Below are 14689 nucleotides of genomic sequence, written 5' to 3' on the forward strand. Positions count from 1 at the left end.
GCAGCTCCCCCGGAAGGCGAGACCCTCCTCTTTCCCCGTCAAAGGCCCGCAGCCCCTCCCCTGCTCCCAGGGATTGTGAGCTAAGAGCCAGGGCTGAGAGGTTTGGTCGGGAGCTGCGCCTGCTCGCCCGGGGCGGCCTTTCCACCACGCAGACAGCAGACTCTATCTCGCAGCAGATCCATCTAGCGATGTCTTCGCCCCAGGTGAGCAGCGGCCGGAGTCCGAGGCGGGGCAGGGAGCAGAGGTGCGCGGTCCAGCGGCCTGGCGCTAGGTAGCACTCGTCAGAGGCTACACCTGGTGGGGAACCTGGTGGCGACACTCTCCTCTGGAGTCAGGGCCCATACCCTTGCCGCTTGCCTCTCTCCCACCAGCGGCCTGTCTTGCGTTCTTTTCTCCAGTTTGCTCTGCTCTCAACCCGTGTCTGACAGGAACACCAAACACGCTCTGCTGCAGGCTTTGGTTCAAGGTCGTGCAAACACGCCTGCCACCTGCCACTGCCCCACCCACCCACCTCCAGTCGCACCTACCTGCATATTGTGCTTCTATACCCACCACAACTCCTCCCTCCACCCATACACGCTGTCCACTCTCAGCTACTGCTGAAAGTCACCACCTTGGTGGGACCTTCCTTTGTCCCCCACGGCAGACTTAGTCTCTTTGTCGCTGTACACCCGCAGCAGCTGGGAGGTCTCCTGTCCTACTGACACCTTCACCCAGCTGCCTGCACTGCCAGACGCTGAGCCTGTAGAGGCTGCAGCCTGGGTCTTGTTCTCTCTGCCCACAAAACACCAAGGCCAGACATAGAGCAGGCACCAGAGGAAAGCCTGACCGAGCAAGTGGATGATCACGGCGATTGAATAGCCGATGGCTGGCAGTTCACTTAAGAAGGCTTAAAAAGATTTATTTATTTGAAGAGCAGAAAGGAGAGAGAGAAACAGAGACACATAGAACACAAGATCTTCCCAAAGGGAGCAGCATCTGGTGTCCCGTGTGGGGGCAGGTGCCCAAGCACTTGGGGGCGGGGCATCTTCCACTGTCTTCCCAGGGGACATTAGCATGGAGCCAGGTTGGAAGCGGAGCAGCTGGGACTCCCCACTGGTGCTCTGATATGGGATGTCAGTATCACCAGTGGCGATTTAGCCCACTGTGCCACAGTGCCAGCCCCCAAGAAGGCTCCTCGGAGACCACAGTGAACTAGCCCAGAGGTGGGGTGCCCAGGGATTGGTGCCATGAGAGGGCCCAGGGAAGTGGCAGGGGGACCCAGGGTCGTTGTGTAGTGAACGCTGAATGACTTGTGTTGTCAGGCTGCGTGTTGGTCTCAGGGGACCCCAGTCTGCACTCAAGTTGCATCCCCTGAAGCAAAAGAGGAGGAAGACAAGGTAGGCGATGTCAGTGCCAAGTGCCAAGTGTCACACGGTGAGTACAAGGGGAGGTGAGCACACAGAGGGGCAACAGGCCGTGGGTGGGGGTTAGGACAACAGGCCGTGGGTGGGGGCAGGGACAACAGGCCGTGGGTGGGGGCAGGGACAACAGGCCGTGGGTGGGGGCAGGGACAACAGGCCGTGGGTGGGGGTAGGGCAACAGGCTGTGGGTGGGGGTAGGGAGGCCTTGGCAGGGCTCCAGGGGACAGAGGGAGGGAGAGCGAGAGAGGGTTGGGTAGGGCCACTGTATCAGCAATCGATTGGACTCTACCTCGTGGGCTTTAGGAAGCCAGCGAGTGCCAGGATGTGCTCCTGTGGGCCAGGGCCTGGCCAAACCCTCGGGTTGCCCCTCCTCTGGTGAGCTTCCTCTCAGCCCCTTGCTGCTCCCTCAGCAGCCTGGCCACTTCTCCTCCCACAGGGCAGGAGCAGGTCTCACTCTTCCCAGGCTTCCACGTGCCAGGCCGCCATCTTTGCCCACGTGCTGAAGCTTGCTTTAATGGAACGCTCGCTCTGATCTCGCTGCTGTCAGCCCTGCATTCTTTTCCCCTCTGCCAACAGTGCTTCTCTGGCAAAGAAGGGCCCCGGCTCAATCCCCAGCTCCTGGCACAAGTCACCAAGCTGTCCTGAACCCTCCGCTTCCCTGGCTGCTTGCTGAGGTGCCACCATGAGCAGCAGGGTCTGCCAGTGTCCACAGGCATGTGTGAATCCCTGGACAGGCAGGGACCAGAGTCCTCCAAGTGCCCGGCTCGAGCTGGGCATGCTGCCAGCATGTTGTGCCCTCCCATTGATCCACACACACGACAGAGAACACTTTGGCTTGCTCTCCACCTCTAGTGTGACCTTGAGCTCGGTTCTTCCCCTTCCTTGGTCTTCCTTTGCCTTAACCTGGACAGTGGGGACAACACCACTTAGCTGATTGCATTCATGGGGCCAGTGGAAATCCGGAACATGGAAGCACCTCATGAGTTAGAGAAGACAGTGGGAGGGATGGTATAGCAGACAATGGATTGTTCATCATAAATCGCGCACACACACAGATGTCAGAAAGACTGACTGCTCTGATAGGATCAAGGCTGGGCTGCCTCTGTGCCACGTGGCAGTAGGCCAGGCAGGTGACAACTGCTGAGGTCAGCCCCCGTGGGCTCATGCAGAAGGGGTAGGCAGCCAGGTCTTTGCCTCCTTCCCGCCCCCACCCCAGACTTCCCTGGAGGTCCTGCAGAAGGAGGCCTTGGAATGATGGCTGTGGCCATACAGCTACGGACTCCACTGGTAACTGAGGCCAGCCTTTGGGGCCAAGGAACCATGCAGCGCAGCCCTGAGGATCTCCTCCAGTCCAAAGCCTGAGGGTGGCCTCTCTTGGCCTTTGATCTTGGTGGTGGGTTCCATGGGAGAGGAATGTGACTTGATTAGCTCTGCCCACACGAGAAGGGCACCAGGCCGTGCACAGGGGACTAAGCATAAGGCTCCGCCTGCCTGAAGTTGGTGAGGATTTTGTGAGCAGATGGGCCTGGAAAGAACTCTTTGTGTGTTTTGTTGCAGTGCACACTCCCTGCTGGTGGTTGGTGTGGCTTACCTCAGCCAGCCAGCTTCTCTGTTCCAGTGAAGGCCTACGATGTTTTCTCCCAAAGTCTCTCTGCTTCATGCAGTAATTTCTGGGGATGAAATTCCCATGTTTGGTCTCAGAGACCAGACAGGCTGTGGAGATGGGTGGGGTTGATCGGTTCTTTTTAAAATTTATTTATTTATGTTGGAAAGTTGGATATACAGAGATCTCCAAAGCCAGGAGCCAGGAGCCTCTTCCTGGTATCTTGTGTGGGTGCAGGGTCCCAAGGCTTTGGGCCATCCTCAACTGCTTTCCTAGGCCACAGGCAGGGAGCTGGACGGGAAATGGAATCCCTAGGATATGAATCAACACTCATATAGTATCCCAGTGCATGCAAGGTGAGGACTTTAGCTACTAAGTTGCCACACTGAGCGTGTTGACTGGTTCTTGGCACTGGGGAAGACCGAAGACGGGGTGGCTCAAGGCAGTCTGGGCACCACATGCTGTAGCACCTGGCAGGCCTGGGCACCTCAGCCCCCTCCCGGTGCCTTTGCGGGCCCCTCTTGCTGACACCTATGGCCCTAGCAGATTTAGATCAAGCAGTTGGGCTTTGTCTCTACCAACTTAGTGTGTGACTTTGGAACTGTTTTGTTGTTCACAAACGGGACTCTCAGCATCAGACATGAGGAAGGGGCTGAGGGCCGTGCTGGTGCATTTTCCACTGTTCACTTCTGCTGTTGGAGGTAGTTTGCTGCTCTGGTTGGGGCTGTCATAGCAGGTGCTAGGGGCACCCTGGCTGTAGCCCTGGGCTTCAGGCTTGACCTACAAGACAAAGCTGTCTCCTGACTCCATGGCTCTCTCAAGCCAACCCGAAGTGTATGATGAAGGCCCATCTTTTCTTCTCCCCATCTTAAAGTTTTCTTTTTTTTATCTGAATGAACAACACAGAAAGACATAGTGGGAGAGACACACAGAGAGATATCTTCTGTGCACTGGCTCAATCTCCAAATGGTTGTAATGGTTGGAACTGGGTGGGTCTGAAAGCCAGGAGCCAGGAGCTTTATCTGAGTCTTCCATGTAAGTGGGAAGAAGAGCTCGAGTGCTTGGGCTGCTTTCCCAGGCACAAGCAGGGGTGGGATGGGAAATAGAGCAGCGGGAGCATGAACCAGCTGCCCATATGGGCTGCTTGGCACCACAGGCAGCAGCTTTGTCCACTATGCCATCTTTCCAGTGGAGAGGGCTTGTACCCTGGGCCATGGGAGATGCTGGGGGGTTAACATACATGATGGGAGTGTCTGTGCTGTGAGGCAACAGGCCGTGGGAGAGAGGCAGTGGAAACGGTGATGGTGTCCGCTCTCCTGCGGTGCTATGGAACTCTCCCAAGCTGGGGCTCCTCCTCTGCTCCTTTCCTCACCTCTGTTTTGTCCCTTTCATCTGCTCCTGTTTCCTTTAGTCCAGCCAGAGCAATAGAGCAAAGGAAGGGTGCAGCTCTGGGGTGAGGTCTAGGGAAACGGGAGGACCAGGTTCCTGGGAATCTTTTCTCTCTTTTTTCGGGGGGGAGAGGGTGGGGGCAGGGGAAGGTGATGGACCTTGGGAACTCCTTGCCCTTCTTTCCTGGGTGCCAGGTCAGTGCAACTCTTTCTCCCTGGGCAATGAACAGAGCCACTCCCAGCTTAGTGCACTTTCCTGGAAGGATATTACCAATGCTTTATCTCTGGCCAACATGGTCCTGGGGCTCTTCTCCATCTTCTGCAGCTTCAGCAGGTAGGTCTGGGGCCCAGTATGCTCTTGGCCATAAGCTGCAGCCAATGGCAAGGGTCGGAGATGGGGGGAGGGGAGGGAAGGGCACTGTGACCCAGGAGACAACACTGCAGTGCGTTCATGGGAGGAGAAAGTGGTGCCAGTTCTTTCTGCCCTCACCCTCCCATCTCAGAATTCCCTGGCTTGCTTTGCTTCCTGTGTTAGGTTTTGAGGGGCCCTGGTGTAAGAAGGCTTTGAGACTCCAGATAACCTTGGGTGAACACAGCCAGCTTAGGGGAGGAGGTAAAGACAGGGATCAGTTGAGGGGCAGGTTTAGGAGTCAAGAGTCAAAATTCCAGCCTTACTGATTCCACCAGCCTGAGATGCGACCTCACTTAGGTCACACCCCTGGTCTCAGTCTTTCCTTCTGCAAAATGGGGAATGTGTAGTATGTTTCTCTCTTGTTTCTGCTAGCTATGGCTATCTAGAATATCATTTTTGAGAAGAAGTGAACAATTCTGTTCTAGAATGTTCTGACTTAGTGGTATTCCCTACATTGCAGAATAGTTGAAACTGGCACTACTGAGGCATATTTATGTGCCCCCCTGAAAGTTGCAATTATATATTTTTTTTAAGATTTGTTTATTTTTATTACAAAGTCAGATATACAGAGAGGAGGAGAGATAGAGAGGAAGATCTTCTGTCCGATGATTCACTCCCCAAGTGACCGCAGTGGCCGGTGCTGTGCTGATCCGAAGCCAGGAACTTCCTCCAGGTCTCCCACATGCGTGCAGGATCCCAAAGCACCGGGCTGTCCTCGACTGCTTTCCCAGGCCACAAGCAGGGAGCTGGATGGGAAGTAGAGCTGCTGGGATTAGAACCAGTGTCCATATGGGATCCCGGCATGTTCAAGGCGAGGTCTTTAGCTGCTAGTCCACGCCGCCGGGCCTGCAAGTAAATCATATGTATACACACACATATATATGTATATTTAAAAGATTTATTTATTTCTTTGAAAGGCAGAGTCACAGAGAACACACACACACATACACACACACACACACACACACACACACACACACACACACACACACACAACTTCCATCCACTGGTTCACCTCTTAAAAGGCTGCCATGTCTGCAGCTGGCTGGTCTGAAGTCAAGTGTCGGGAGCTTCTTCCAGGTCTCCCACATGAGTGCAGGGGCCCAAGACCTTGGGCTGTCTTTGGCGCTTTTTCCAGGCCATCAGCAGGGAGCTGGATTACAAGTGGGCATGGGTCCTGTAAATTACTTCTATGAGTGGTGGCATATTTCTTTTTTTTTTTAAGATTTATTTTTTTTATTATTTTTTCATTGGAAAGGCAGATATACAGAGAGGAGAGACAGAGAGGAAGATCTTCCGTCCGATGATTCACTCCCCAAGTGAGCGCAACGGGCCGATGCTATGCCGATCCGAAGCCAGGAGCCTCTTCTGGGTCTCCCACGTGGGTGCAGGTTCCCAAAGCTTTGGGCCGTCCTCGACTGCTTTCCCAGGCCACAGGCAGGGAGCTGGATGGGAAGCGGGGCTGCCGGGATTAGAACTGGCGCCCATATGGGATCCCGGGCGTGCAAGGCGAGGACCTTTAACCACTTGCGCCACCGCGCCGGGCCCGAGTGGTGGCATATTTCAATGTCAGTGAAAAATAAGTTCTTTGAAGATGAATGCTTTGCAATATGCACAGCCTTCTTATTTTTTAAAAATAAACTTCCTTTTTTAATAATTGCAGATCTCTTTTTTAAATCTATTTATTTTAATCTGGAAGGCTGATTTACTGAGAGGAGATGCACACAGAGAAATCTTCCATCTGCTAGTTCTCTCCCCAGATGGCCACAATGACTGGAGCTGAGCCAATCTGAAACTGGGAACCAGGAGTTTCTGCTGGGTCTCCCACGTGGGTGCAGGGTGCCAAAGCTTTGGGCTGTCCTCGACTGCTTTCCCAGGCCACAGGCAGGGAGCTGGATGGGAAGTAGAGCAGCTGGGACACCAGCTGGCACCCACATGGGATCCTGGTATGTGCAAGGTGAGGATTTAGTTGCTGAGCCATTGCACTAGGCTCAAAAACCCAAGAAATTCTAAAACTAATCATTTAAACTCTCCACTTTAGGGAATTAGAAAAAAAGAAGAGCAAAATAAACCCAAATAAGAAGAAAATAATAATAAAAGCTAGAGCAACAATCAAATTAATTGAAAATAAGCAGAAAATCAATTTAGCCAAAAAAGAATTCTTTGAAAAGATCGATCATATTGATATAGCTCTAGTCATGCTAACCAAGGAAAAACCCAAGGGGTTATGGTGCAACTGGTTAAGCTCTGCCTGCAGTGCTGGCATCTTTATGGGCCCCAGTTCGAGTCCTGGTTGCTTCCTGCTAATGTGCCTGGGAAAGCGTTGAAAGACGGCCCAAGTGCTAGGGATCCTGCCCCCATGTGGGAGGCTTGGACGAAGCACCTTGATCCTGGTTTCTGCCTGGACCAGCCCTGGCTGTTGTAGCTGTTTGCAGAGTTAACAAACTGATGAAAGATCCATGTGTCTCCCTGTCTCTAACTCTGACTTTCAAATAAATAAATGAATAAACAAAGGTTTAACAAAATGAAAAAAAGAAGACACAAGGGAAAATATCAGAGATAAAAGTAGGACCATCTCTATTGATCCTATCAATAAAGTGATAATGAACAAATACTACAAGACAACTCCAGGCCTGCAAATTGGATGGTCTTGATGACAGTCCTTAAATGATGGGAGCTACTTAAATTGATGCAAGAGGAAATAGGTCATCTGAACAAGCAGGTTCACATCCACCCAAGAGATCAACTCCTTGGTTTTTCAGGCCCAGACAGGGAACTTTGACTTATCTGAGAACCCAACAGGAGACAGTGACAGAGGCTGGGATGGAAAGTAGGACCCCTGGGCCACCAAATGTGTCCAGAATGTAGAGGTGGAGTGGTCCTTAGTGATAACTGAGGGACTCAGGGCACCCCTTCAATACAGGGTTAGGTACATGGGAGGGGTGCGGCCATGAATGTGTTTATAACAGGTGGTTCAGGTGTAGATCAGAGAGGACATAGTATGGGAGATGTGCAGACACAAGACGGGTATGGGGGACAGGGAACTATGTGGGGATCGTGAAGGAGCCACCCTGTGGGGGTCTGTACTTCAGAAAATCCCAGTGTGCCTCCTGGATGCTCCTGATCAGCTTCCTGTTAGACACGATCGTCGGGACGATGACCAGACACCTCCATATCTGCTCCAAGCTGGGTGAGTGCAGGCCTCAGGCCCCTCATTCCTCCCCCAGGGGGTACCCATCTCAGGTCACCATCCTCTAACATCCCACTGGTCTGGCATGTCCCTGGCCTCTGCGGCTGACTCATCGACCTGGGGTCAGTCCCTGAATTACCTTGACTTTCAGTGTCCCTCCTTGCCCAGCCTCTCCCAACCAGAACAATGCAGGTGTTGGAGTGGGGGCAGAAGGGAAGAGTGGAGAGATAGGAAATTATCAGAGCAAAGCCTCTGTTCGCACATGCGCTGTTGCTTGAAAAGGGAGTGGGTCTCACCGCTTACTGGCTTGTGTCTAGTTCAAGTCCAGTGCTTGCATGCTAAAGTGGAGCTGGGAGGAGACCTGAATCCTGAAGCTGTGGATGGTCCTGGGGAGCAGTGGTCACTCTTTGGGACCTGAGGTGTCAGGCATGGACATTCCTCTAAGCTGGGGCCTTCTGGGAATAGGAGCGGAGCTGAATGATTTTGCTGTCTTCACCACCTTCGGCTTGGCTTCAGCTTTGCTCCTGGGAGTGGACGGGCCTCTGAACGGGTTCCTGGCCATCATCTATGTGTTGGCCACTTCGTTCCGCCTGTGTTTTTGTCCAACTGGTGAGTGAACTTGGGTGGCCTCAGGACTGAGGTTAGGGGACCACAGAGCAGGGGGGCTGTCAGGTGCCAGGAGCCCTGGGGGGGCCAGTGCAGGGAGGAGGGAGAGAGGCAGCTGTCAGTGTCTGCTTGTCGCAATTCTCACTTTCTTCACGCACTGGAGGCTGTGGGTTGCATTGGTAGAGTTCTGGCTTGGGCGGGAGAGTCACTGCTTGGCACAGCTGTGTCTTTTTCCTTCTGTGTGCCACCTGGATGGAGCAAGGTGTGGAGCAGGTGCACCTGGGATTAGACTAGGACACTCGAAGGACCCCATCAACAGCAGCGACAAGCCCAGCTCCTCACTGGCTGCCTGCTCTCCCCGAGTCACCCGGAGCACAACCACACAGTGTGTCTGTACGGCCTGCCACTACACCCTGGCTTGAAAGAGCCTTTGGGACCTGAGCAGGAGCCGGGGCTGGCCTCAGCCATGTGCCTGTCACGCGTGGAGTTGTGGCTCAGCCCTGTGCTCTTCTTCCCTAGAAGGCACGCCCGTCTCCAAGGGGCTGCCCTGCCCCTACGCTTCCTGTGTCCTGGCCTCCACCTCCCTGCTGACCAAAGGCAACACCTTCATTCTCTGCTGCATGGCCTCCCTCCTTATCCTGTTCATGATCGACCAGAGCTACTACCCCCACGACGAGATCCTGGAGTCTGAGAGCTGGAAGAAAGCAGTGTTTTTGGGAGGTGTGTATGGGGGAAGGCTGCTCTCCTAGGTCCCTGTCATCTGACTGCTGCTCGTGGCCAGCCATGGCTCACTAAGGCCTTCTAGGCCACCCTTCCTGCTGCTATATTTTCTCTGTGGAGCTGCTCAGCAGCTGATGTCCTGCCCTGCCCTGCCACCGAGAAGGACCAGCTTTCCGTCATGCTGTAACTTCTAGTGCCTAGAACTGCACTGATTACCCAGCAGATGCTCAGTGAAGAATTATGGGACGCTCACAAGTTCAGACAAATTTAGGTAGCACCCACCGTGTGTCCAGTACTGGGTGTCAGGCTGATAGACACCAACCCAGGAATGGTTAGAAATACCTTAAAATGTTCTGTGTTAATGTGTGGTGGGAGCACAAGGTGCCCTGAAAGGGTGTGTGTTGGGAGACCTTAACTGGGGGTTAGGGAGAGACAGGATCCTTCAGGAGACCTGCAAGATATGTGGCTAGGTGAGTGGGAGGAGGCGGTTCAGTCACAGAAAACTGGTGTTGTGAGGACCCCGAGGCCGGAAGATGCCGGTGTATTGGAGCCGAGTGGCTGGAACTTGCAGAAACAGAGCCATTGACACTGAGGCCAGTGAAGAGGACACGCTGCAGGGGCTTGGGGTCTGACCCCCAAAGCAAGTGAGACATCTTGGGAGGGACTGATGTGGTATAATGGCATGACTGGGTCCACAGTCCTTGCCGGTCACTGGGCTGTGGCATGGAGGATAGGTTGTAGGGACAGAGAGCGGAAGTGGGTGAAGCCAGATTTGAGTGACAGGTGATGCTAGGAGTGGGACTTGAGAGAAGAGGGGCATATGGACTTGACCTTGAAACAGGAGGAGGGTGCCATGGGTCCCAGAGGCTGAGTGCTGGGTTCCAGCCTCTCACGGGCCCTAGAAGATGCCTCCCTAAACTTGGCAATGATTCAGGGCTTTCCTCAAGGAATGCTCACTTTCCTGTACATGCAATCAAGACAAGCATCTGTGGCTAGTCAGGTTTTCCCCTCACTCCCTGCCTGTGTGTCCAGTCTGGTTTGTAGGGTCCTTGACTCCATCCTGACCTTCCCCAGATTTATTTTATTTGGAAGGCAGAATGATAAGGAAACGGAGACACAAAGACAGAAGGAGGCCTTCTATCCACTGGCTTGTTCCCCAGAGGGCGTCAACAGCCACATTTGGGCTAGGCTGAAGCCAGGACCAGCAACCTGGTCTCTCACATGGATAACAGGGACCCTAGTACTTGGATCATTTTCTGTTGCTTTCCCTGGGTGGATTAGTACAAGGCTGGATAGAAAGTGGAGCAGCAGGGAATAGAACTGGTGTGCCCATGGGAACCTGGCATTCTAAGTGATGGCCTAACAGCAGCTCCAGGTTTGACCTCTGTAATGCTAGCATCAACCACTCCAGGCAGGTTCCAAGCAATGGTTCTTCCTATGCCCTTGATGGCAGCGGCAGAATGGCAGTGTGAAAAATCTGGTCTTGCAGCTGGACAGACTTGGGCTTAAGTCCTAAGTGCAGCTCATAGTAGCTGTATGAACTCGGGTGAATGTCTCACTCAGTTTCTTTTGTCTGTAAAATGAACAATTCCTAACCTTGTAGGGTTGTTGGAGCTGAAATGAGACAATGGACGTGACTCCTCTGGCACAGATGTACCCTGTCATGGTTGTTTCTAGCCCCTGGTGTTCATTCATAGTAAGAGTATTGCCCACGGCGATCTTTGGTGCTGTGGGCACTCCTGATCCCCTCTTCTCCAAATGAACTCGGCACGTGGCCTTGGTCTCCCATGCGTGGAGTAATTGACAGCATCAACTTTTACACCAGTCCCACTGGGTAGCTTCCAAAACATCTGCTGTTGACACTCCTTTTCCGTGGAGTGAGCCACTCACCTGTTTAGACCCAGGGGTCCCTTTCCTCCAAGAGTTGCATGGAGCTGAGCTCTCCTGTCAGGTACTTGCCAGTTTTTTTTTTTAAGATTTATTTATTTATTTATTTATTTTTCAAAGATTTATTTTTATTATTTTTGTATTGGAAAGGCGGATATACAGAGAGGAGAGACAGAGAGGAAGATCTTCCGTCCGATGATTCACTCCCCAAGTGAGCGCAATGGCCGATGCTATGCCGGTCCGAAGTCAGGAACCTCTTCCGGGTCTCCCACACGGGTGCAGGGTCCCAAAGCCTTGGGCTGTCCTCGACTGCTTTCCCAGGCCACAGGCAGGGAGCTGGAAGGGAAGCGGGGCTGCCGGGATAGAACTGGCGCCCATATGGGATCCAGGGCGTGCAAGGCGAGGGCCTTAACCACTTGCGCCACCGCGCCGGGCCCAGATTTATTTATTTTTATTGCAAAGTCAAATATACAGAGAGGAGGAGACAAAGAGGAAGATCTTCTGTCCATTGTTTCACTCCCCAAGTGGCCACAATGGCTGGAATTGAGCTTCTTCCAGGTTTTCACGTGGGTGCACGGTCCCAAGACTTTGGGCCATCCTCAAGTGCTTTCCTAGGCTGCAAGCAGGGAGCTGGATGGGAAGCAGGGGTGCTGGGATTAGAACCAGTGCCCATGTGGGATCCTGGCACGTTCAAGGTGAAGACTTTAATCACTACGCTGTCATGCCAGGCCCACTTCCTTGGGGTTTTAAATATCACCCCTGCCTCTGTAGGTCACCGACTTCTCCAATCCATATCCTCAATCAACTGCATACCTCTTGAGTGGTCCTCTGGTAGATCCTGTGTTCTGAGTCTCATAGTGGTGGTCATTCCCTTGGAAATACCCTGATTGTGAGCTCTGTGAGATAGTGTCAATGTCAGACACGAGGTGGCCAAGGGTACTTCCTGTTCCTTGGCCCCAAAGACAGGTTTGTGTCTCAATCACAGGATTGTGAGATGTAAATGAAGCTGTTTGTTTATAGTTCCTAGAAGGCCTAGTGTGGATATCCCAGACTTGTCTTGTGCTTTTTGCTGGTGAATCAGAGTCAAATTGGGGGTGAAGGAGGAGTCTCCCAAATCTCCCCACCCCTGCTACTCCCTGGCATGGGTTTGGTGATTTACTGTGAGGACACACAGGGCTCCGATTGTTGATTCCATGGATAAGATCAAGTTCCAGTAAACTCTGCTGAGGGAAACAGAACTTAGGTGAAATTCGGAGGACAGTGCAAGGTTCAGGGTCCTGTCCCAGGAAGTCACACAGGAGTGCATGAAGCTCCTCCAGGTCAGAACTGTGATCATATGTGTGAAGTGTAAATTGAGATCACATATGTGCATTGTAGTTTGTCACAGGGCCAGCACGCAAGGTTTCCATCAGGAGCTAGTCATATTGACACTCTCTGCATTGCTTGTGTCAACTCTGGGCTCCCTGAAGGCAAGCAGGCACTCAGCACAGAGCGCACGTGGTCCAGGCATGGTGAGCCGCTCGGGGCAGGCACAGGTGTATGGGACTCTGGGCTCCACATTGCTAGGTGTCAGCGAAGGGCCAAGGTTATGAGCAAGCCATCTCAGGCTCCAGCTGGCTGTGTTAACAAGCCCATGGGAACCTTAAAACCATTAGAAGATTGCTGTCTTTCTAATCAGGGATCTAGGCTGTTTCTTGTTGGCCAGGGCTGACTTTTTGATCTGAATTGAATCAAGTGGAGCCTGAGAATGCACTACACTACACTCAGATGATCCAGTTTCTTGGGGTAGTGGGGATGGGGGTACCCAGCAAGGGCACCTTCTCACAGCTTTAGAGGAATTTAGGTTCTCTCTCTTTTTTTTTCTTCCAGGTGTCATCCTGCTGTTTTTCTCCCCGTTCTCACTCACTGCTTTTTACTGCCTCCTGTGGTCGCTCTCCTACATTTTCTTTCCAGATGCCCTGTGGGGCAAGGCCATCTGCTTCAGGCTATGACCCTAGGGAGCCCTGCAGTCCGCCAGCTCCACCAGCCCTGCTGGGCGCCCTGCCAGCACATCGATGGACCGCCCTGCTTTAGCCTCACTAAAGCATTTCTTGTGCCTCTGTTGTCACATGCTGCACGCCTGATCTCTCAGCAGCCTTGAACAAGAACAGCCTGCCGTGCCGTGGTGGGCAGTGGCTTTGGCTTCCTTCCTTCCACTCAGTCTAACTGCCCTAGGACCAAGGCCATACATATCACACAGATCAGGTGCCACTCCCGCCCCACCTAGATTGGGACTGGATGTGAGTCTAGGCCCCAGTCCTGGCTGGGTGCACTTGTGTCCTGTGTTTATCCCTGGGTTAGCAGCTGGACCATCATTACTGCTCTGCCTCGTCCCTGCTGGATCAGTTTTCCTGAGTGGGGAAGAGGGCTTCCAAGAGTACTTCCTGCTCTTCGAGCAGAGCCAGCTGCAGGACAGTCACGTTGCCCTTTGTGGATGTGTGTGGGAATCTGTAACTTAACAGTTTTGTATTTTTACAGTTTGAAGCATCTGCCTTTGGCTTTGTTTTGAGATCATCTACATCTGTGGGACAAGGGCCTTTTTCTTTCTTTCAAGATTTATTTATTTTTATTGGAAAGGCAGATTTACAGAGAGGAGAGACTGATAAAGATCTTCCATCTGCTGGTTCACTCTCCAAGTAGTGTCAATGGCTGGAGCTGAAGCAATCAAAAGCCATGAGCCAGGAGCTCCTTCCGGGTCTCCGGCACAGGTGCAGGGTCCCAAGGCTTTGGGCTGTCCTATACTGCTTCCCAGGCCATAAGCAGGGAGCTGGAAGGGAAGTGGAGCAACCAGGACACAAACTGGAGTCCATATGGGATGCCGCCGTGTGCAAGGTTGAGGATTTAGCCACTCAGCCCAAGATTTTACTTTTCAAGAGAAGCTTTTATTTATTTTAAAGTTTCTTGTTTTGTTTATTTAAAAGCTAGAATGGTAGAAAGAAAGAGAGCTTTCTACCAGTTGAATCCTTCACAAATGCCTGTAATAGCTGGGGCAGGGCTGGCAGAAACCAGGAACCTGAAGCTTCATCTGGGTTGCTTTTGTAAGGTGGAAGGGACTCAGTTATTTGAGGCGTCACCTGCCACCTCCAAGGGTGTGCATTAGCAGGAAGCAGAAAGAGCTATGGGGAACCTGAACCCAGGTGTTAGGTAAGGGATGCTGTCATTACTTGTGCCACAACACCTGCTCCTTCCCGCCCCCTTCAGTTTATGTATGGGATGTAACTACCCTTTGAGGAATTGCCATTTGCTGACTTTTGGAGTAGTATCAAAAGCTAGGGACAATGATCTAAGAAGGCTGTTTTACTCCTCTTTTCTTACTATGTATCAATATGAAAACCCAGCTGCCTTCAAATAAGCTGGATAGTAAAGAGATTTGACACATTGTGAATGCTGCTTTTCCTCACTAAATTATTATTCTGGGGAAAAAATGTACCTAATACATGT

At 52.5% G+C, this 14689-nt stretch overlaps 1 protein-coding gene across 2 annotated transcripts; it reads left to right on the top strand.

The window, feature by feature from the left end:
* The first annotated feature begins 75 nt into the window (after positions 1 to 75).
* TMEM269 (transmembrane protein 269) lies at positions 76 to 13320 on the top strand. Of its 2 annotated transcripts, none has more exons than XM_040974462.1 (7): positions 76 to 203; positions 1305 to 1416; positions 4590 to 4728; positions 7899 to 7996; positions 8462 to 8605; positions 9122 to 9322; positions 13079 to 13320. In XM_040974462.1, the coding sequence occupies exons 1-7, from the start codon at positions 189 to 191 to the stop codon at positions 13198 to 13200; spliced, it is 831 nt and encodes a 276-aa protein (XP_040830396.1). In that variant the 5' UTR covers positions 76 to 188; the 3' UTR covers positions 13201 to 13320. The 2 variants fall into 2 exon arrangements, with proteins under 2 accessions (XP_040830396.1, XP_040830397.1); XM_040974463.1 differs by having other exon boundaries at positions 9125 to 9322.
* Positions 13321 to 14689: the final 1369 nt, after the last annotated feature.

The sequence above is a fragment of the Ochotona curzoniae genome, unplaced genomic scaffold, assembly GCF_017591425.1.
Source record: "Ochotona curzoniae isolate NIBS_2020 unplaced genomic scaffold, NIBS_Ocur_1.0 contig_2404, whole genome shotgun sequence".
NCBI classification, from domain to species: domain Eukaryota; kingdom Metazoa; phylum Chordata; class Mammalia; order Lagomorpha; family Ochotonidae; genus Ochotona; species Ochotona curzoniae.